Here is a 23,309-nt window from a genome sequence, read left to right as displayed (position 1 = left end):
GGGGAAGCAAGCCAAGCGGTTTGGCAGTTTGCATCCTCAATTGTCTGAGGGTAGATGAACGCTTATTCTTGAAAGCAGAGAACGGTTTCATAATACTCACAGGCAGACCAAGAGGCAAGCCTGGGAAGAGGGGGGAAGGGTTTCTCCCCTGTTTTGCATCTAAGAGATTTGGAATCTTGGATGTACCCAGGACCAAGGGAGGGTTGGGGACACCAGAGAGAGGAAAGGGGGGATCAGGCCCCATCAATTCCTGATCTGGTGGCAGCGAGAATATCCAAGCTGGTAGTGAGCTTGGGGGAGTTTCAGGTAAGCCCCCAGATTTTGGACGCTAAAGTCCAGGTTTGGGACAGGACCAGATTGTGGACGCTAAAGTTCAGGTCTGGGACTGGGAGGCTATATTACCACATCCAGTTACAGGTAAGTAACCTTCATTTTTGTAAAAACTATAAGCAGAACATGCAAAGTTAATCAAATTAATGTTGCTGTGGGGGTCTTTAACTGTTTAACTTACTGACTTTTTGCATTTAAATTCTCAGTCTCAAATTTACACTAAATTAGGTTCTTGCTTTTTATTTCCTTTGTGGTTCTTTTTCCTCTAAAAAAAAGTAAACTGGGTACATACTTAAGGGATTTAAGAAACAAATGCTTACAAATTTAACAGCACTGCTCTAAATTTGTGCCAAGATGAAGATTATGATGCACATTATATTTTAACATAGAAACATAAGAAAATGTACATATTGCATGTGTTCATGATGCAAGTTTCAGTCACTTATAATGTTCTGAATTAATTTTTCAAATTTATCAGGATTATGAATCTTCATTGAGGACTAACTACATGTCATGTTTGATACTTTAAAATTCAAACATTTTTGGGTTAAACTGTAATTTTACTCTGAAAAGTGACCATTAAATGGCATTATAGGACTTCTTGTTTATTTCTTGGATCCTTCCTTCTTTTGCATAATCATCAATAATAAACGTTCAGCAGGCCAAATTATGTCTTTAGGTACATCTGTGTGATATGAAACTTAGTAAACAATTTTGTTGATGTTGCACAAGACCTAGCAGAATCAGTTCACTCTTAGCTATGTTGGCTCTTCAGAGCTAACATAAGTGAAAACACAGCAAAAATGATTTTTCACTGAAGTTATCAGATAAGACCGAATATGCATAGACACCAGATCTGTGGAGTAAGAAAGTATTGGTTGTACACAGAGTACACATTTTAAGTGCAAAAAATGTTTCAGAAATATTATCCACCCACCTTCTTTTTACCCTTCTTGCTTTACTCAGAAACAGCAGAAAGGTTTTACTCAAACTTGACCCAAAAAATTAACTGTAGCCTGAGATGAAGGATGTGAAGTTTTAGTCCCACAAAAACATTTTATAGAAACTCATGAGCAACTCTTATTAAAGGTTTAAAATAGCCTTACTCATAATTACAAATATATTTAATATGAAGGAAATCAGTAAAAGGGAACAATTATAATATATCAATCATAGTGGGAAATACATTACATGTTGTCCAGTGACTTTAAGCAGGTTTGTGTTATAGCACATAGAATAGAGGCCCTGATCCTGACTAGGGATTTTAGTGGCTACCGTTTTACAAAGAAATAATAACAGGACATGCATTTCATTGCATTTTGTTTTGTGAGTACAGTAGCGGCAAAGTCATTCTAATTTTAAGAAAATATGTCTTTTTTTCATTTTAAGGGTACTGGGAAGAAAACATTAGCTAGAAAAATAGCTCAGCTATGGAAATGCACACTCATTGAAGGTAAATATCAACTATAATACTTTTTATTTTAGCTTCCTTTATGTTCCCTGAAATTCGAAATGGTACATTACTGACCACAGTGAAGGTCATTGGTAGAGGAAAACTGTGATAATCTTTCAGGAAACACATCATTGTTGAACATGGCAAATGCTCTGCCATTTAGCTACATGGGTGCTAAACAAGTCAATTTTCTCCTCTTTTGCAGGAGGGGATGTAACACCTAATGACCAAAGTAAGGCCCAGTCCTGTAAGATGATCTACATGAGCAGATCCATATGTTTATGTGGAACCTTATTGAAGTCTGTGGCAGGTCCACATAGGCACAGGGGTCTGACTGCATGGTTCAGCTTACAGGATCAGGTAGTGTCTATCTTTGTTCTGTGTTTGTACAGTACCTAGCACAATGGGGTGCTAGTCTATGAGTTGGGCTCCTCAGCATTTCTGCAATATAAATAATAATAATAATGATAGTAAAAGCAAATCTGTGCTATTATCCTGACAATACCAAGCCCCCACCAGAAAATGTTCTAAGGCTTATTTGAGGCAGTGGGGGTCTCCCATCTTGCAGGCTTCAGCAGGTCCACAGGAATAGGCAATGCCCCTTTGGTCTCCTGCTCTCTCCAGCTCCACCTTCCTCACCCCCTCTCCCTGAAGATCACTAAAGGTCTGCAGGAGCAGATCCTTTAATTGGAAATATTCTCTTTTGTTCCACTCTCAACTGATTACTAGGGAGGCATGTCATTTTTAGACATCTCAGCAAGGAAAAGGGCTAGAGACTTATATACAAAAAGAATAAGCGTAGGTCTCCAGCAGCTTTTTGTTGTTTTATACTAAGCTTGCTGGAGCAGATATCCTGTAGCAAAGGAGGGAGGTTATGACTGATTTTGCTACAAAGTGGCCAAAAAGATTAGAATACTTTTTAAACTCCGGTGAACACTTCTATTTTAGGATGTAATTCAGGAATTCTTTGTTCAATTAAAATTAAGTGTAAAAATGTAATAAAAAAAGCCAAAGAATATTCCCAAACCTAGCCGTCTTTTATAGGTGACAAATCTGAGGAACTGTCACAGACTAAAGTGTCACTAGAGGAGATTTTGGAATTGATAAATTTAACAGTAACAAGTTACCGAGACCAGATGGCATTCACCCAAGTTCTGAAAGAACTCAAATGTGAAATTGCAGAACTATTAACTATGGTTTGTAGCATGTCCTTTAAATCAGCTTCTGTACCCAATGACTTTGGAAATAGCTAGTAATGTCAATCGGGCAAATTAGTTGAAACAATAGTAAAGATAAATTGTCAGACACGTAGAAGCGAACACAATTGTTGGACCAAAAGTCAACAATGGTTCTGTAAAGGGAAGATCTGTCTTCTAATCTATTAAGAGTTCTTTGAAGGGTTCCAACAAATCCATTGTGACAGGGGATCCAGTGGACAAAGTGTACTTAGATTTTCAGAAAGCCTTGACAAAGGTCCTCACACCAAAGCTCTCCGTAAATTAAGTTGTCAGAGATAAGAGGGACCGATCCTTTCATGATTGAAAAGAGTTAAAGACAGGGAACAAAGCGTAGGAAATAGATGTAGAATCCTCAGAATGGAGCCGGGGACCTCGTGGTCAGTCTAGATCAATTCTATTCAATTTTTCATAAATGATCCGGAGAAAAGGGTAAAAAGTGAGCTGGCAAGTTTGCAGATGATAACTGAACTGCCAGATAGTTAAGGCCAAAGCAGACGTGAAGAACTTCAAAAAGATCTCAAAAAACTAAGTGTTGGCGCAACAAAATGGACATGAAATTTAATGTGGATAATGTAAAGTAATGCCATGGAGAAGAAATAACCCAACTAACATAAATAGATGGGGCTAATTTTACTACAGTGAGTCAGGAACAAAGATTTGGAGTCATCGTGACGTTCTGTTGACAAATTTTCCTTTACAGAACCATGTTGATTTCTTCAATTTATGTTTTCTGACAATTTTATTCTTAACTATGTTTCGACTGATTGCCCAGTACTGACATTAGATTTACCAGCTGTAATTGCGGATCACCTCTACAGAGCCCTTTTTTAAATATGCGTTACATTAGCTAACTTCCAGTATTGGGTACGCGAAGCTGATTTAAGGGACACGGTTACAAATCTTTGTTAATAGTCTCCGCAACTTCACATTTGAGTTTCAGAACTCTTTGGGTGAATGCCATCTGGTCCCGAGAACTTGTTAAACGTGAGTTTACAATTAATTCAAACCTCCTCTATGAACACTTTCAATCTGTCCAGTTCCTCAGATTTGTCACCTACAAAGAGCCACGTCAGGTCTGGGATAATCGCCCTAACTCTCAGGCCGTGAAGACTGACAGCAAAGATTCCAATTAGTTCTCCACAATGACTATATCACTTAAGCGCTCCTTTATCTCCGATCATACAAGGGGGCCCCAACTGCCTTTGTTTTAAGCAGGTCCCTGCTCGAGATACTAAAAAACATTTTGTAATTAACAATGGAGTGTTTGGCTAGCCTTCTTCAAACTCCTCTTTGGCCTTTTCTTATAACCTCCCGGCACTCAATTGGCAGTGTTTATGCTCTTTCTATTGCCGATCAGTAGGATTTGATCATTCCACCTTCCTTAAAAAAAAGGCAGTCTTTTTTATCTCTCACTGCTTTCTTTTACATTGGTTGGATAAGCATCGTGGAGGCTCTTTTTTAGTTCCTCTTTTCACTGTGTTTCTTGCTTGCTATGGGTATACATTGAAAGTTGGCCTTTCTTTGTTTAACTGGGTTCGCAAACCTGCAACCGGGGTCGAAATTTAAGCTTCAAAGGGGAACTATGCCGAAAAACTTTGAGGGTGTCAGATTAAGAGCAATTAAAAATAGTAATGACTCATGTTGACTATATGTGCAAATTCACCGTGAAGGCTTAGCCCATTTGTGGCATACATTTCTGTTTTTAAAAGACCCACCCTCATAATATATATTTGCAAGATAGACGCTAAATCGCCCTATATGTATATTTTGAAATTACCGATGCAAGCATTCAAGTGATGGGAGAGCACACTGCAGAGAGATCATTTCCAAACCACAAAAAAGATAGGCTCTCCGGAAGGTGCTTAGCTCAACCAATTGTATGTTAAATAGGCAAGCCACCTGCAAGAAGTAAAAAATATGCACTGAAGCCCGTCCTTTGCAATAACTACATGTTACCAATCTTGGGGCCAGCTCACAGTCCGATGACTACCTATCTAGCGAATCTAAAGAGATCACGACAAATTGACTTCATCCTATAAGGTAGGGGCGTGTCCCGTACCAGCTGCTTCCATGAAGCGTCATTTAAGATATGACGAAATTATTATCTCTATTTCGTCCCTGAAGTGAAAATGTTCCCAGTCAATAGGGATAATATGAATCCCCCACTGATTATTGGTGTTCTTATTTTGATATTTCTCTAATTTCCCTTAGCATTTCACTCATCCACTATTACGTCCTAGGTCAAGTGGTCGAATGGATCCCTAATGTTATTCTTTTATTAGAGCATGAAATTTCTGTTCATAGAGATTCTATGAACATGTAGAGTCACTTAAGATTTTTACTTTATTGAATCTACATTTTCTTTCACATAAGAGTGGCACTCCACTCCCTTTATTTCTGCACGACCATTCTGTTCTTCTGATATGGTTGTACCCTGGATGATTGTGCTCCAATTGATTGCTCTCAGTCCACCAAGTTTCTGTATGCCCCTAAAGTCATACCTCCTTTATCACAAGGCACTCTAGTTCACCCATCTTATTATTTAGACTTCTAGCATTTGTGTACAAGCACTTTAAAAACTTGTCCCTGTTTATTTGTCTGCCCTTTTCTGATATGTCAGATTCTTTTTTATGTGTCTGTTTATCATCTGATCTGGCCCTTACATTATCCTCTTCCATCCTCTGCTCCTGACTATAGCCTGGAGATTCTCTATCATTAGACTCTCCCCTAAGAGAAGTCTGTGTCCGATCCACATGCTCCTCTGCAGCAGCTGGCTTTCCCCATCTCCTACTTTAAAAACTGCTCTACAACCTTTTTAATGTTTAGTGCCAGCAGTCTGGTTCCACTTTGTTTTAGGTGGAGACCATCTCTCCTGTATAGGCTCCCCCCATCCCAAAAGTTTCCCCAGTTCCTAATGAAAGGATGGAGATGGATGGCAGGAGAGAGATCCCTTGATCATTACCTGTTAGGTTCACTCCCTCTGGGATACCTGGCATTGGTTACTATTGGTAGTCAGGATACTGGGCAGGATGGACCTTTGGTCTGACCCAGTATGGCCATTCTTATGTTCTTATGCTCACTTAAATTTTGCAGAAATTTTTTTGCCTCTGCCCCATATATATCCTACAAATTTAGAGGCTGATGCAACTCTTTAAATTAAAAATGAGGGAAGGATTATAACAACCTTAACTGTAAAGAAGTTACTTTAAGCAACTCTTTGTTCAAGTTAATTATAATATACATGATTTGGCTGATTTTTTTCATGGAATATGCATGCTCAGTAAATTTTGTATGAATAAACATTATGGATTTCAATTTTTTGTGTTAGCTATTTCCCTTGTAAATCTCAATTTATTTCTAGTGCATTAATTAGAATATATGGAAGCCCTCTGGTGGCCAAAAAAAACTTTCAGATTTTGTGGAGACCAGAGGCTTTATAACATATCAAATAAAATGTCTTTATCACATTTTTAAGGCTTAAAGTTCAAATCATGCGAAAATTTCTGTTTTAATAAAATCTCTTAACTTTATTTCCGTCAATGCAAAAATAGATTTACTTAAGTCATCCCACTTTTTTAATACAAAGTGACACATGATCTAAACTATTTCACATGTGAGAAAAAAAACAGAATGAGAATTTTTCAGCTGCATAAGGATCAGCCCTCTTCCCTGCATGTGGAATGCCCCTTGACTTCAGTGGGGCTTATATACGTGAAAGGTTTGCAGGATTATCCCCTGAGGCTCCACCCCATCATTGCAGTTCATAAAGCCATATGCAGGAGCTTTGAGTGTGAGGGGGTATCAAACTAGCACTGTCTTGGTTAATTTGACCATTTAAAGGGTAACCTTTTTTCTCAGCTGATTACTTTAAAACTGACATCTTTGTATGTCTGAACTGTTCTCATTTTGAAACCTTTTCTTCTTAATATGTGAAATGTTTTTGGGCTCAAACATTCAACACCAGATTTCACAGTAGTTACATTATGATCATATGAAATCACTAATAAAGACAGCCATGCTAGGCTAACGGTGTACATGAAAACACTAATTCACACACAGTATGTTTTATTAATTGTTTTAATTTTGTTCTGTATTCTGTACATTTTTTAGCTTTGGAAGTAATAGAAGAAAATATTACTGCAGGAACAGAATATGGACTTAAGGTAAAATCTACTGTTTTATTAAATTTCATGATATTCATAAGGCCTAACCTTGTTCCCCTTGAAGTCTGTGGCAGCTGGATGGGGCCACCATGCAAATATTGTAGGATGTTATGCTTTACATTTTCCCTTTAGATGCAGGAATTGCTTTTTGGAGGTCAAAATATTCCTGAAGAACTGATTACAAAGATGATTCTGAAAAAGATTGAGTCACCAGAAGTTGCTCACTTTGGTATGTGTTGTCATTTTCCAGAACTTTTAAAGTATGCCCACCCTAGCCCTCTAAAACTTAGTTTTGTCTTCTTGTAGATCCGTAGCATATGATATTTAAAAATTCTGCTATACTGCAATCTGTCGGATTCAGTCAGACATTTTTGCCACCAGTACTGTAGAATCTGTCTTCATTGCTTCATGCAGAACATGGATATCTATAAATTATGGTAACCTGAGATGGCATTTAGGGAATACTGTATTGATCGTGGAAGACAAAAGAGTGCTATGTACTCATACACACAACTGCAGAGTGATATTTTTCAGCCAAATTATATCCTTTTGATTTTCTGTAATAAAGATGAAATACTGTCAGAAATTAAAGTGTCAAAAGAAGTAGTTCTGGAACAAAATAATTTTAAAAAGAAGAAAGTCCCTAGGCCCAGATAGTATACAGCAAAGAGTTCTGAAGGAACTTAAGTATGAAGTTGCTGAGCTGCTAGGAAAGATATACACAATCTCTCCTTTTAAAACAGCTGCAACACTGGAGAATTGGAGGGTAGGAAATTTGTCTGTTTTTTTAAAAGGCCGTATGGATGATCTAAGGAATTATAAACTAGTAAACCTTATATCTGTAGTTGGTAAACTGGTAGACACTATAATTGAAAACAGAAAATAAAACACTTGGAAGCTCATGACATGATCGTCTAATCAGAGCACAGTTTCTTCAAAGGAAAATCATATCTCACTAATGTTAGAATTCTTTGAACGTGTCAATAAAGTGGTGGATAAAAAAAGAACCAATTGATATAATTTTGACTTTCAAAAGCTCTTTAACAAGGTCAAAAGAGGATACTAAAGAAACTAAATACTCATGGGATGGGAAACAAAGTACTGTCATGGATCAAAAACTGGCTAAGACCCAGGAAACTGTAGGAATAAATAGTTAATTTTGTCATGGCAAAAGGTTAACAGGAAGATGCCTCAAGGATCTGTGTTAAGATTGGTATTGTCTAATATACTAATGATCTGGAAAGGAGGATGATCAATGAGATAGCAAAATTTGTAGATAAAAAGTTATTTAAAGTAGTCAAGTCCAGAGAAGTCTGTGAAGAACTTCATAGGGACTTAACTAAGCAAGGTGAATGGGCAACACGATGGTGGATGACATTAAATATTGATAAATGCAAAATAATCCACATTAGAAGGAAAATTTTGAACTCATTGTACAGTTTATTAGGGTTCTAAATTAACTATACCAAGTCAGGAAAGGGACCCAGGGATCATTGTGGACATCTCAATAAAAACCTCTGCTTAATATGCAACCGGGGGGAGGGATAGCTCAGTGGTTTGAGCATTAGCCTGCTAAACCCAGGGTTGTGAGTTCAGTCCTTGAGGGGGCCACCTAGGGATCTGGGGCAAAATCAGTACTTGGTCCTGCTAGTGAAGGCAGGGGGATGGACTCAATGACCTTTCTAGGTCCCTTCCAGTTCTAGGAGATTGGTATATCTCCATTTATTACCCTTTTTTTTTTTTTAAATTACCCGTGGTCAAAAAGCAAACAAGATGTTAGAATGCATCAGTAGTAGGATGGAGAATAATGTGTAAAAAGTTATAGTGTCATTATCTAAGTGGGTGATATGCGCTCATCTGGAATACTGGGTGCAGTAATGGGTTCCCCTTCTCTAAAAAGATAATGCAGAACTAGAGTAAGGAGCCATTCAGAGAAGAGTGACAAGAATGATTAGGAATATGAAAAAACTCATACAGAGAGATGTTGAAGAGATTGGGGTTGTTTACCTTAGAAAAAATGAATAAGAGTGGACATGATAAAATAATTAATGGCACAGAGAAGGTAGATAGTCCTTTCTGTTCTCATAACACAAGAACAAGGGAACATTTAATGAAAATAAAAGGTTGCAGATTCAAAACTGGTAGGTAATAGGAAATACTTTTGCACTCAAACCCTAATTGGACTCTGAAACTCATTGTCACAAGATGTTGTTAAAGACAAAAATTTGGCAAAATCCGAAAAAGAACTGGACATTTTTATATAGGTAAGAAAAATATTTAAATTTATAACAGTTAATTTTTAAAAAAAGAGAATTGGAAGGGATATAAGACCTCATGCTTCAGGATTTAAGATGATTTCTAACTACTGGGAATTAGGATTAGACTTTCATGGGGACAAGATTATCCTTTATCTGCCTACTGAGAGTTTTCTTGCTCTTTGAAGCATCTAGTGCTGCCTGCTTTTGCACATAGGATACTGGTCTAGATGGATCAGAAGTCAGATCCAGTATAGCTGTTCCTGTGTTCATTTGGGTCATCTGGAAGCCAGCAGGTTCCATCACCCTTCAAGGACAGAGTACCAAAACTGATCCTTTACCATGGCAGGCAAAGTCTCTTTACAGAAGGAAATGTCAGGGTAACTTTAACTTCCCCCATCTCCATTCCAACCCAAATACTAGATCCATAGTGCAACAGACAAGCTATGTGAGCTGAGTCAGAAACTACTTAGAATGGTCCTATGGTCATCATGACAAGCATGAAATCCTGAGATACTCTAGAAAAGTAATCATCTGCATGGACATTGAAGTCACACACATTGTCAAGCATGGTGCCTCCAGTGCTACCACAACATAGAATATGATCAGTTTAGCATAAGTTTTCTGATATTTTGAATGATCAGTACACAAACTAGCCCATCACAGCCCAGGATTCAGACATCAGATGGGCACACTCAGATCTGTCACCAGGATGGTAGACTTTCTGCACTTGAAACTGGATGCAAAGAGCACAGACATGAATCTCATTTGTCCCCCTGTTGCCTTATGTTGCTTCATATACATGGCTGGAGTCCATGGCTGGAGAAAGATCTAGTTTATGCATGCAAAGGATATATATACTGTTGTAACTCTGACCACTGATCTTACATTGAAAAACAGAGTCTAGTTCCCACTCATTGTAAAGGAATTTGTTCTGCATAACATGGATCTCCCACCTCCCTAATACAAGGATAAACCTCTATGTCCCAAGAAAAAGTGATCCAATCTCACTCAGAAAGCTCTCATCTCCAAAGCATGGGAAGAGATTCCTTCCCAAAATACAGTTACGGAATTCCTACTCCCTATTAAATTCACTTCCATAGGTCAGTGTGACTCAGACTATTTCCAAACCAAATATTTTCTAGTCAAGCCCTCTTATTCCATCATTTTCAATCACCTTAACATTCCACCTGCCACTCAGCAAAGAACAGAATGACATTAGATGCTACTGAGCATGCATCTCTCAGTATAAATAGCCTATATAACTTCATGCATTGCTGCATGATTCAGACTTTCCAGATTGGATTTCAAGGTAATATTTAGCACATATAAAATTTTTATGTCTATTTTGGGCAATTTTTCTCTATATTCATTAACTGAATTAACAATCTTTGAGAATTATATAGTTATCTTGAAAGTATTGCAGCTTTGTTATGTCACTTTGGGTAATCACAGGTAAACCTTAGCTATCAATGTAGGTGGCCGTGACAAATGGTTCTAGTTATACATCTATCTAGATGTAATGTTTAAAACAGATAAATATAAATATATAGTATATTGAAATAACTTTCCAAAAGATGTATTTAACAAATTTTATTTGGCAGGTTATGTTCTCAGTGGATTTCCTTCTCTCTCAGAGGAATACATGACTATTTCGGAGCAAATAGAGAAAATTAGAAATCTAAAATTAAAACCAAATTTCCTGATTAACCTTAAGGTAATGACAGCTTTGATGACTTGCTAATCATTTTCATACTTATTCTTAAAATAAGATTAATATTCTATAGGAGTCAGTGCCATTTTTTTACATATATTGAAGTATGATAGCTGTTACTAAGGGCCAAATTCTTCTTTTACAATGGAGTTGTCAAACAAGTTACTCTAGGTTTACGCTGCTGTAATAGACAGCAGAATTTGCTCCTAAGGATCAATCCTGCAAGGTATTGAGCATCTCCTATAACTTCAGTGGGAGTTATAGTCATTGAGCATCTCATGATCAGTTTCTAAGACTGGAATAAAAAGTACATGTTCCATGAAGATAACGCCTTGGAATAATAACAGGGTATGGATAGTATAAGTCAAAGTCAATAGAAATGCTGTTTGGGAAAAATTCTTGGGAAAAATTAGTTACATATTTGAGTGAGAAAACAAGTTATTTTATAATCCAGCCCTCTTTGTCTAAATGTAAACAAAGGTGAAAATACTACGTACAGACCAGTTATTTACAGATCAGATTTGGACTGAATCTGCAAACTCTGCTATGCTCCCTTGCAAAATTTACTAAAATTCCCCAAATAGACGTATAGTGAAGACACTTTCCAAAAATTACTGTAATATACATTTAGAAATACACATTATTGTAAGCAGTGCCGGCTCCAGGCACCAGCTAAGGAAGCAGGTACTTGGGGCGGCCAATACAAAGGGGTGGCACTCTGTCCGCTATTGGGGCGGGCCGTCCGGTTCTTTGGCAAGAATTTGGCAGCAGGTCCCTCAGTCCCTCTCTTCCTCTTTGAGCTGCCGCCGAAGAAGAAGAGGGGGAGTGAAGGACCTGCCACCAAAGAATGGAGCAGTGTGATTGAGCTGCTGCCAAATGGCTTTTTTCCACCGCTTGGGGTGGCAGAAAACCTGGAGCCAGCCCTGATTGTAAGTACAGTAGTCAGAGGTCTTCATATTCCATAGTTAAAATAACAAGAAAATATACTAGATCTATTAGGTGTTTTCCCACTCTAACTTCTAAAATAATGAATGGGCTGCCGAAACAACAGTTTTTGTTAAATTGTGCATGTACTCGTAATAAGATTTTGCTTCTGGTTGCTCAGACACTACAGTAAGTACCTAGATATGTAGCATGTATGTGAGACAGAGATGGTAGTTGGTAGGCTTTAGTGGAGTAGTGGGAGTGCTGCCACTTTGCGAGATGTCATTACATTTTTTCACACACAGCCCAAAATTCTACATATTTAATAATTTAATAACTTAAATTTGAACATGTCCAGTAAATGTTTTAATGCTAATTTGAAATTATTTGGTTTCTGAGAGCACAAAAATAACTGGAAACCCCAAAACAAAATACACCTGTGTGCCATTTTAGGGGAAGGAGTTGTTATTTTTAATTATAGGAAGTTGAACCTTGTTTTAATACCAGACAGTGCAAAAGACTTATTCCAGGCAGTACATTCTGTATGGTTTCACACATAAAATTCCATATAAATGGGTGATACAGTTTTACACCATCAGAAAGGAATTCCTGACTTCATGTACATACCTCATTTCCCCCTCTTGACTTCAGTTGAAGGAAGGTTAAGACCTTAAACTCCAGGGAAGGAATCTTGGCTTCACTGCAGTCCACTGAGAGTTTTGCCATTGACTTCGGTGGTTCTAGGTGAAATCCTGGATGTAATAGAATTGTGGCTATTTTCACTATGTCAAAAAGAAAGGAAGAGGAATCTCTTTAGAAATGCATGATCTGTGAATAGCTTTTCATTACTCACTTTGGAAAAATCTTGTTCTATTTGTATATCAAAAAATGGCAAAGAGGAGGCTTCTTTGGAAGAGGGGGAATGCAAATCCCCTGGTTCTTGCAAGTTTTGCAAATCTCTGCAAAGGCCTCTTCTTGCCTGAGACACACAACTTTCAGAACCAGTTCTTACAAGGGAAGCAAGGTAATCTCCAGAACTCTGTTCACACTTAAAGGGGTTTCTCATCTAGTGAACTTATCATGCACAGTACTTGGCAACGTGGTCCAATTAAACAATACTTTGTTCTGTAGAAATTGTTCCTCCCCTTCTGCCCCTCCCTGGATTAGCTGTCACTGTTTTCTCAGGCTTTTCAAAGATGAGGGAAAGATTATGTGGTAACTGATTGGGCAGTAGCCTTTGGGGTTGGGAATTGTCTATTTAGAAAGGCTTTTCCCATGTCCTTTTGAATTCTTATACATTTAATTTTTATTGACTGTCTTTTTTAAAGTTGTATGTGCCTAGAAGTGCAATATATAAAAAAATGTTAAAAAGTAGGCTCTATTACTTTTAAGAAAAAATAATATTGTTATGACAATAACATAAACAGAAAGTTTTCTTTTGATTATTTCTTAACTAGTGTCCTGACTATGATTTGTGCCAAAGACTCTCTGGGCAAAGACAGCATCCTGATACAGGGCAGATATACCAAAGGAACCAGTGGGATCCTGAAATTATTGACAAACGGAAGAAAAAGAGGGATCAACATAAAGGAGAAGATGAGGAAGAAGAAGAGGAGGAAGAGCAGGAAGAAGAAGATGAGGTAACTGATCTTAATCTACAGAAAAGACTCTCTCTTTATTAGCAGCCATGTCAGAAAAAGAACAAAGCTCATGGACATTTAAAAATAAAAACTAAAACCCTCAACTGTTACTCTTTATGCATTTTGTTCAACCTTGTTTTTGTAAATCAATTTCTGTTCTGCTTTAAGAGATGTACTATAGTATTTAAACAAAATTATAATACTCATTCAGTAAAATTGTTTAGTAGTATTGATAAGATTTCAGCTTGTTTATCAGTTTTAACATTGGACCACCATAAAAATACAGTAGAATTTCAGAGTTACGAACAGCTCAGGAATGAAGGTTGTTGGTAACTCTGAAATGTTCATAACTCTGAATAAAATGTTATGGTTGTCCTTTCAATCCTTTACAACTGAACATTGACTTAATACAGCTTTGAAACTTTTCTATGCAGAAGAAAATTCTGCTTTTAACCATCTTAATTTAAATGAAACAAGCACAGGAACACTTTCCTTACTTTGTCAAAACTTTGTTTTAAACTTTTCCTTTATTTTTTTAGTAGTTTACATTTAACACAGTACTGTACTGTATTTGTTTTTTGGTCTCTGGTGCTGCCTGATTGCATACTTCCTGTTCCAAATCATGCATGTGGTTAACCGATCAGTTCATAACTCTGGTGTTCGTAATTCTGAGGTTCTACTGTACTGTGAGATAATATCTTTTAGTTAGACCAACTTCTATTGGTGACAGAAACAAGCTTTTGAACTACACAGAGTTTCAGGTCTGGACTCTATGTATCTCAAAAGCTTGTCCCACTTTGTCTTACTAATATCCTGGGACCAACACAGCTACAATATTACTGCAGATAAAATACTGTAACTTTTTAAACAAGATATTAATTTCTTTCACCTCCAGAGTGAGTCTTCTTGGCATTAATTAAAACACAATAAAAATAGTGTGGCAATTTTATTGGAAGAGGGAAAAAGCTAAAAATAATATATATTTCAAGTCTACATAAAATATCAAGTGATTATGTACAGCTAATCAAAAATAAATTATGAGCACTTACAAAATACGTATAATGGATAAAATTCATGCTAATCTTTGTGATAGCTTGTACCTCTAGAGCACCATGGGGGTGAGAGTGGGCACCTTGTCACAGATGTCCTTCTCTGTCTGTATAGCTGGTTTAGAGTACAGAATGTGGTCCTCCAGCCATAAGTCTTAGGGGGGTGGTAATCCCCACTTCTAGGCACAAAGCAGTCCAGAAAATGGTAAGGGCAAACCAAATAACAGTGCATTCCACAAAATAGTCCAGGCTTACCCAGTGGTCCCCTTTAAGGTCAGAGGACAATAGTCTCTGAGGGGGATCTGAACCCTTAACTCTTTGTGTCCAAAAAACTTAGGCTCTGCACCTGGAGTTTTAAACAAAAAGGGAAAACAAAGTAAAGAAGGTCCCTCTAATTCTTCAGCGGGTCCAGGTGGCAGAGGCTCTCCAGCTGTTCTCCTTGTCAGTGAGACTAGGGAGCTCTAGCTCTGCTTACCTTTTAGTGCCACCATGTACTTTGTTTTTTGGCACAGCAGCCTCATCATATGAAGTTATGACCACCACTTTCTTCATTCATTTTTAGCCAAGTTTTTTCTTATATCCTTTCACTCAGTCTAGTATCCATAAGGAAATGCAGTGAGGCTTCCCCCACCACCACCACCACTATTCCATTTCTGTGACTTTTTAATTAGTCCATTAAGGGAAAAATCTTTGCCAAGTTGACTCAATGTTTTCTCAGAGAAACTTTCTTTCCATAGAATATTGCCCACAATACCATAGAACATGACCAACAGTTTTTTGGTTTTGCACATATTACATAATCTATCTTTACATCTCTTTAAGTAAGTTTAACTTATATTTGGTGTAATGACATGTTCACACTGTAAAAATGACTACTTCACTTTTTCTGTCATGACTGTGGAGTATAATATTATCTTCAATTTTTGAGCATACATCATAGGACCTTTGTTCTTTTGTTTCCTTAGTCCATAGTTCTTGCCATTCCTTTTCAAGCTCCTTCATGACTATACTTTTAAATTCTTGTCTACTCATGATAGGGCTGAATGTAGGGGCAGGTGACCCAGGCAACCACCTGGGATGGTGAGGTTGGAGGGGCGCTGAGCTCAGGGTTTTGTTTTTGTTGTTAGCAACAAAAGGGAATATAGAATGAAGGGAAATGTTTTAGGTATACCATATGTGGATTCATTTTTTCACTAAGCTAGGATGTTCTGGACCTTTGTAGAATCTCATGGAATCTTCCAGATTTTCTGGGAAGTCCATTTTCCTTAAATCTCCTAGAATGTCGTCAGTCATGCCCTGTACATTTCTATTATTCTTAAAATTATTTTTTTTTTTAATTTCCACAAGCTTAGAGAAAACATTTTTTTATTTGCTTGTATATGGCATGAATAAATACAGATTTACAAATCCTAGTGTGCAAATGTATTGTCTTATATGACGGGGATAAATCATGCATGCAAATCGTGCATGGAAGTTGTGAAATGGGCTACAAATGCTATGAAAATAAGGTATTCAAAAGTTTAACAGATGGAGGGGGGACACTGAAGACTATTGTTGCCTGGGGCGCCATTTAGTCTAGGGCTGGCCCTGACTCAAGGGTATCTTAACATTCACCTCCTCTTTTTGTAAAGCATGTTTTTCTCTTTTCTTAGTCATCTCATCTCAGTATGTGCCAGAATCCATGCTATTGTTACACAGATATCAGCTTGCATTATTTCAATAGTTAGGAATATTATTTCACTTATTATGTCATTTCTACTTTCTGAAGTCCCTGTTCTGAATGTCATTATGCCTAACAAGGAAACAGATAAAATTACAGCTACAGTTGGTCACACATCTCTTCTCTAGGCTAGTGCCAACATAATCCCCATTAGTTCAGCTGTGAGAATGGTCACATAATTTGATAGCCTTTTAGATTTCTGGATTCCAAGACTAAAAAATGGAAAGCTGTTCCCACTTGTCCTCTGCTGTCATTTTTGATCCATTTGTATAGACTTTGTAAAACTGGCCCCATTTTGCATAAATAAATTTTAAAATGTCATTGGTTGTAACGTGTACATTTTCCCTTCAGTTTTTTCATTCAGTTCCAAATCCACAAATGGGGAATAACTGTCCAGCTGTAACATGATTTCCGATTACTACAAATTTTTAGTTCTCTCAATTTTTTCTTTTTACATATCTCCTTTGCCCATTTTTGACCCTAGTGTAGTATGAGGTAGTCTGTGGCACTCTATGTAAATTTGTCTACTAAACTTCCAGCAATCTTCATAAATCTGTTGTGTACTTCTGATTTCAAGATTCCCTTTTATCTTTGCCCAAAAGGTTAGTGCTAATAGTTTCATCCTTAAATTTACAGGTGCTTCTTGAGTGGCTGTGTTTAGCGCACACACTGATGTTGCTGTCATTGTGCCATATGCCAATCGCACAACTTGGGCCCACAGCAGCTCCAAGTTTTCTAACAATTGTTTTTGAGGCTGAACCAAAAGCTTGGCATCTGTAGTCTAAAACTGATCTTATCAATGCTCTATACAGCATAAGTACCCTCTTATCTGTACCTCATTTGTTTCCAGTTACCCTTTTAAGTAAGTTCATTCTACTTTTACACTTTTAAGTCTATGTGACATTTCCAAGTTAATTTATTACCAAACACAACTCCTGGGAACATAAACTTTTGAACTATCTGAATTTTTTCACCATAAATAAATGTCAGTCCCAATCTTCCCTAATTTTCATCATGGTTAAAAGTGTTCTGTTTCTGCAAGAGAGAATTTAAATCCTCCATCATTCCCCCACTTAGAAATTCTCTGGAGTACCTCATTTGTCTTTTATGCTTTTCTTTGGGGTGTCTTTTATGCTTAGTCCAGATAGCACAGTCATTTGTGAAAAGGGAAATACTGTTCCCATCTGCACACTTTCCAGTAGGCCATTTATCATAATGGAAAAGGAAATAGGACTGATAATACTCCCTTGTGGAGTTCCATTTTTAAGCTTGTAGGTTTTTGATAAAGCTGTTCCCACTTTGACTTGTATAGTTCTGTCACTTAAAAAATCCCTTATCCATCAAAACATTCTCCCTTTTATTTCAGTTTTGGCTAGTTTATATAGGAGGTCTTCCCTCCATACGATGTCATATTTTTTTTTTAATGTCCAGGAAGACTGTTATAAAGTTCTTGGTCCTTATGCTTTTGTGTACCTCTGTTTCTAGTCCCACTATATGGTCAACAGTGCATCTTCCTTTTCTGAAACTACTTTGTACCTCAGTTATAATATTTTTTTTTGTCCCCAAGTAGTATACTAATCTTATTTATCATTTTCCATGATTTTTCCCACACACTTGATGTGAGGGCAATAAGCCTATAAGCTTCAGGTCTTGTAAGTAATTGGTAGAACCAATGCTTGTTTCCAATCTATTGACAGCAGTCCTTTTTCCTATATATCATTATATGACTGGAATAGAATTTTTAGACTTCCTTTTGACAATGGTTGAAGCATTTCATTACTTATATTATCTTTACCCGGAGCTGTGTTTTTCCTTATTCTAATGGCTGTAATAAGGTCCTGCGTATTAAAATTTTTGTTTAGCTGATCATCAGTATATTCTCTTCAGCCATTTAATAGTTCAGTTATCATCAGTAAACTTCCTTCTTTCCCACAAAACTCATTGTTTTGATTCATATCATTACTGATCTTTTGGAATTCTTTTGCTAACATGTCTGCCTTTCCTAGTTGGAGACCTCAGTTTCATTAATTACAATAAGACCAGATATACGTTTACTTTTACTTCGAATTCCATTCGTTCTTTGAATTTGCCTGTATATTTGAATCTTTGTTTCATTTCCCATGGACATTTCTCCAACTTTTTTTTGTCTTTTTGATAATCCTTCATGCCACTGCCCTACATCTTTTATAATTTATTAAGTATTTACTATTCATTGTGTGTTTTTCTTGCTTCTATACCTTGTTTCTTTGCTTGATTGCTAATTTGCAATCCTCATTCCACCAGGGAACCATATTTTTAAGTCAGGGGCAATATGATCTCTTATAGATGGCCTGCTGCTGAAAATCTTTTTATTATGTTGTTACAGAATTCATTAGGTTGTCATTTGTACAGTCACTGCATAAATATTCATCACATTTAATCTTGAAAAGACCCCAGTCAGCTTTTCAAAAATTTCAGCTAGGAACACTTTTTGTGTTTTTGACATTTCTTTGGCTTTGGTCCTCAGTATATGTGGGGAAGTGATCGCTTCCCATTCCACCTTCTTTATAAATTTCACAACTGCATTTACTGGCTATATTAAATCTAGTAGATACTTCTGTATTTAGTATTACCGGTTTATGAATATCAATAAAATGTTCTAAGCATTTACCATTTAGGTCAGTTTTCTTACTTCCCTGTAGCTCATTATGACTGTTAAAGTTGCTACAAATTATCAATGGCTTTTTGACATTGTTAACTAATTTTTCTAGTTCTAAAATAATTTATTTTTACGTGGCTTATAAACATTTTAAATCCATATATATGTTTTTGTTCTGCATGGGAATTGCAGTAGCATCAAAACTTAGTTTCTGCACATCCATTTCAACTTAACTAAGTTCGTTTTTTTTTGTATGTATACAGACCTTCTCCTCCTCTTCTGGTAGCTTGTGGGGTGTAGCCAAATGCCCCCCTCCCCAAGTACTACTTGGCCTGCCGGGAGGGAGGGAAAAGGACTTCCTTCTCCCGCTGCGTCGCAGCCAATGGGAGCTGCAGGGGTGACACTTGTGGGTGGGGGAAGCATGCAGAGACACCTGGCCGTGCCTCCGCCTAGGAGCTGGAGAGACATGTTGCCACTTCCTGGGAGCTGCCTGAGGTAAGTGCCACCCAGAGCGCGCACACCTTCCCATACCCCAACACCCCAGCCCTGAGCCCCTCCTGCACTCCAAACCTCTTGGACCTAGTCCAGAGCCCCCTCCTGTACCCCAAATCCCTCACCCCCCATACACCAACCCCTGTGCCCCAGCCTGGAGCCTCCTCCTGCACCCTAAACCCCTTATTTCTGGCCCGACTCCAGAGCCTGTACCCCCAGCCAAAGCCCTCACCCCCACACGTCCCAACCCTCTGCCTCAGCCCAGAACCCTTCCCTCACTCGGAACCCCTTGGCTCCATCCTCCAGCCTGGAGCCCCCTCTTGCACACCAAACCCTTCATCCCCAGCCACACCCCAGAGCCTGCACCACCAGCTGGAGCCCTCACCCACTCCTACTCCCCCAACCCCCTGCCCTAGACCAGAGCCCGTTCCTGTACCCTGAACCCCTCATTTCTGGCCCCACCACAGAGCCTGCACCACCAGCTGGAGCTCTCACTCCCTGCCATGCCCCAGCCCCATGCCCCAGTCCAGTGAAAGTGAGTGAGTGAGTGAGGGCGAGGGAGAGCAAGCAACGGAGGGAGAGGGGATCGATTGAGCAGGGGTGGGACCTTGGAGAAGGGGTGGTGCCTCTGGGTAGGAGACAGGGCAAGCGTGTTCAGTTTTGTGTGATTAGAAAATTGGCAACCCTACGCTTGGCACCGTCCCTGGCAGCCAGGCCCAGGCGGGGAGCGGAATGGGTGGGACCAGCTATTTCTCATGCTGGCTGCTTTGAGTTGCTGTTCTGTGCAGTGCGGCAGCTGCCTGAGAGAGAGCCTGGCTGGGGTGGCACCCCGGCTCCTGCTCCCTGCCCAGGTCCAGCTTCAAGCGAGCCAGAAATGTGTCGTGGGGGGAGGGCTCCAACTTGTTCAGTCCCTGTCCCCAGCAGCTGGACTCAGGCAGGGAGCAGAGTGGGTGAGGTAGGCCGCCACCCTCGTCAGGCTCTCTCTCAAGCAGCTGCTGCGCTGCACAGAGCAGTGACCCTGAGCAGCCAGCTTTAGCCATGTGAGAAGCAGCTCCATTGGGCTCCCTGCCAAAACAAAAGGGAAAGCAGCCAAACATGCCAGGAGGGAGGAGGTGCAACTGGAGACGGACAGAGCACTGCCCCACAGTTAACTCTGGTGCGATGGGGAGAGCATGGTGACCCTGGGCTGGGCGCAGGGTGGGGGGTTGCTGGGGAGAGGAGACATGTGGAGCAGTCACATGTCCTCCCTTTTAGATTGTGCTTCCCTGTATCAAGAGACATGAGTCGTCTATGGGTATATCATATCCCAGTAGAATGAACACAAGTTTACTTATTAGACATGTTCCTTGCACGCATAATAAATCAGGCTTTTCCCCATTTCAAAGATGGCTTTCTTAAATTACTGATCATGCATTATTAAACTCTGCATATTCCAGCTAAGGATTATTAAGACCCTGTTATATAAGCTGGATTATTGCCTACATTTAAAATCTTATGAATACAGTCTCTCAACAGGTTGTCTATTGTTAGATATTTTTCTGCTGCTTTTGCTATGATAATAATATAATAATTGGAGCCATCTCCTAGAACTGAAAGGGACCTTGAAAGGTCATTGAATCCAGCCCCCTGCCTTCACTAGCAGGACCAAGTACTGATTTTTGCCTCAGATCCCCAAGTGGCCCCCTCAAGGATTGAGCTTGTAATGCTGGGTTTAGCAGGTCTATGCTCAAACCGCTGAGCTATCCCTCTCCCCTCCTTTAATCTTTTCATTTTTTTCCCCATCTGCAAGATGCAGTTGTTAAACTTCTCTTCAGCACAAGATACATCATCTCCCATTCCCCTCATATTCTCCTTCCTGACCAGAGATGTTTTCTGCTGCTCTTGTACATCTTGTCTCTTATTTGTTATTTTTCTTTTTCTGTTTTCTGCAGTGGAGCTCTTTGGTAGCCTCTACAGATGATATTTCTTGGGGAAAAAATATTTTTTTGTATTTCTCTAGCTCATTCTGCACAGCCTTTATAAGTTGTACTATGTATTCCCCCACCATTGCTGCATTTAAGTTCTTTTCCTTCTACACAGTTCTCATATGAGTGATTTCTTCCACATATGCTGTACCTCATTGTTTTCTTACAAATAGTTGCTGCACATCCAAATTCTTTTGACAATTATAACACCTCACAAGAGTTGGGAGGAGTCTTGTTTAGCCCAGAAAGATGGATACCCCATTTAGATCCTATCCAAAGTGTCTCACCTTTAAGTGTTATGTGTACAGCAGCAGACGGCTGGTTTTCACCCTCTCTTTTATGAAAGTAGCCGTTTAACAAATGATAATTTCTTTGCCTATACTCTTGATATCAGCCTCAGACAGTCCTAACAGCACTCCATACATAACCCCTCTTGCTTCCATCAGGAATTTAGGTAGTTGACAAATACCTTTCATTTTCCTTAAGGTTACAGTTTTAAGTTTTTCAGCTTGCTCCTTAAGTGGACATTCTATCAATAGATCTCCATCATGCATTGTTGCAGCTGGGGTCCAACCTTAGCCCTCCATCCCGACTGTTCCGGCAATCCAGCCTCACATCTTCAGCCAGATACCAGCACTCAGCCCCAGCCCAATCTTCAGCCTGCAGCCTGCCATCAGCTACCTCAGTGCCAGGATGCATCACCTCCAAATTCCAGCCAGCTCAGCATCTGCCCCATAGTCTCTCTCAAGCTCAAGCCTCAGTCAGCCTGCCACCATGTACAGGGTTTAGATGCTCCCTTTTAAAGAACTGTCCCTCTCCAGGTTTGACAGGCTGCACAGGTGCTCAGAGTTCATGCTGAATGTGCCCAGTGGAGCTCTTTAGCTCCTTCCTGACTGGGGTGGGACAATATCCCACCCCAGTCTTTCTTAAGACTTAACTTGAGAGCTAACTTTCACTCTATATGTATAAAAATGTAAATTGCTGCAAAATCGTGTGTGTGTGTGTTTAGCTAATGAAACAAATGTCCACTAATCAGGTCAGCCTTGTTTTGTATGCCTTTTGGTTATTAATGAAAAATTAACACAAAATATTTTTACCATAATAGCTAGAAAATACACAAAATTCTGCATGGATGAGAGCTTTGTGTAACTGAGTCCAGCTGTTTACATCTGTAGTTCCTGCATACCTTTAATAAGCATCTAGACACTAATGAAATGCAAATATTAAATAATAGTTATATAACTGGACAAGTATTTTAAGTACTTTGATGGCTCTGGGCCTTGGTAGATTGTACAGAAGCTCTCCGACTTACGCAAGCGTTCCGTTCCAGAATGCCTTGCGTAACTTGAATTTTGCGTAAGTCAGGAACGTATACCCAATCATAATGTCTGTCGTTCCCCCCCCCCAAATAAATAAACACAACCCCCACGCACTTTCTAGCTAACAGAACTTTTTCCGTAAGTGCGGATTTGCATAAGTCAGGTTTGCGTAACCCAGGGAGTGTCTGTACCTTATTTTGTTGTTCACTATTTATAGTATTATTTATTTAGTGCCACAGGTGTACAAGTTTCAGAGTAGCAGCTGTGTTAGTCTGTATCCGCAAAAAGACAGGAGTACTTGTGGCACCTTAGAGACTAACAAATTTATCTGAGCATAAGCTTTTGTGGGCTACAGCCCACTTCATCAGATGCATGCAGTGGAAAATACAATAGGAAGATATATATATATA

The 23,309-nt window shown here is 38.9% G+C and overlaps 1 protein-coding gene across 1 annotated transcript in view; it reads left to right on the top strand.

Annotated features, from left to right (window-relative positions):
* AK9 (adenylate kinase 9) overlaps window positions 1-23,309 on the top strand; it is a 244,988-nt gene that overhangs the window by 17,160 nt on the left and 204,519 nt on the right. The window contains exons 3-7 of the mRNA XM_075064564.1: window positions 1,720-1,783; window positions 7,132-7,184; window positions 7,317-7,413; window positions 11,044-11,156; window positions 13,535-13,717. Of these exons, the coding sequence (XP_074920665.1) occupies window positions 1,720-1,783; window positions 7,132-7,184; window positions 7,317-7,413; window positions 11,044-11,156; window positions 13,535-13,717 (510 nt within the window). The remainder of the gene's footprint in view (window positions 1-1,719; window positions 1,784-7,131; window positions 7,185-7,316; window positions 7,414-11,043; window positions 11,157-13,534; window positions 13,718-23,309) is intronic.

This window comes from Chelonoidis abingdonii, chromosome 3, assembly GCF_003597395.2.
Source record: "Chelonoidis abingdonii isolate Lonesome George chromosome 3, CheloAbing_2.0, whole genome shotgun sequence".
NCBI classification, from domain to species: domain Eukaryota; kingdom Metazoa; phylum Chordata; order Testudines; family Testudinidae; genus Chelonoidis; species Chelonoidis abingdonii.
The sequence above is the reverse complement of the archived record's forward strand: the minus strand, read 5'-3'. Positions and strand labels throughout refer to the sequence as shown.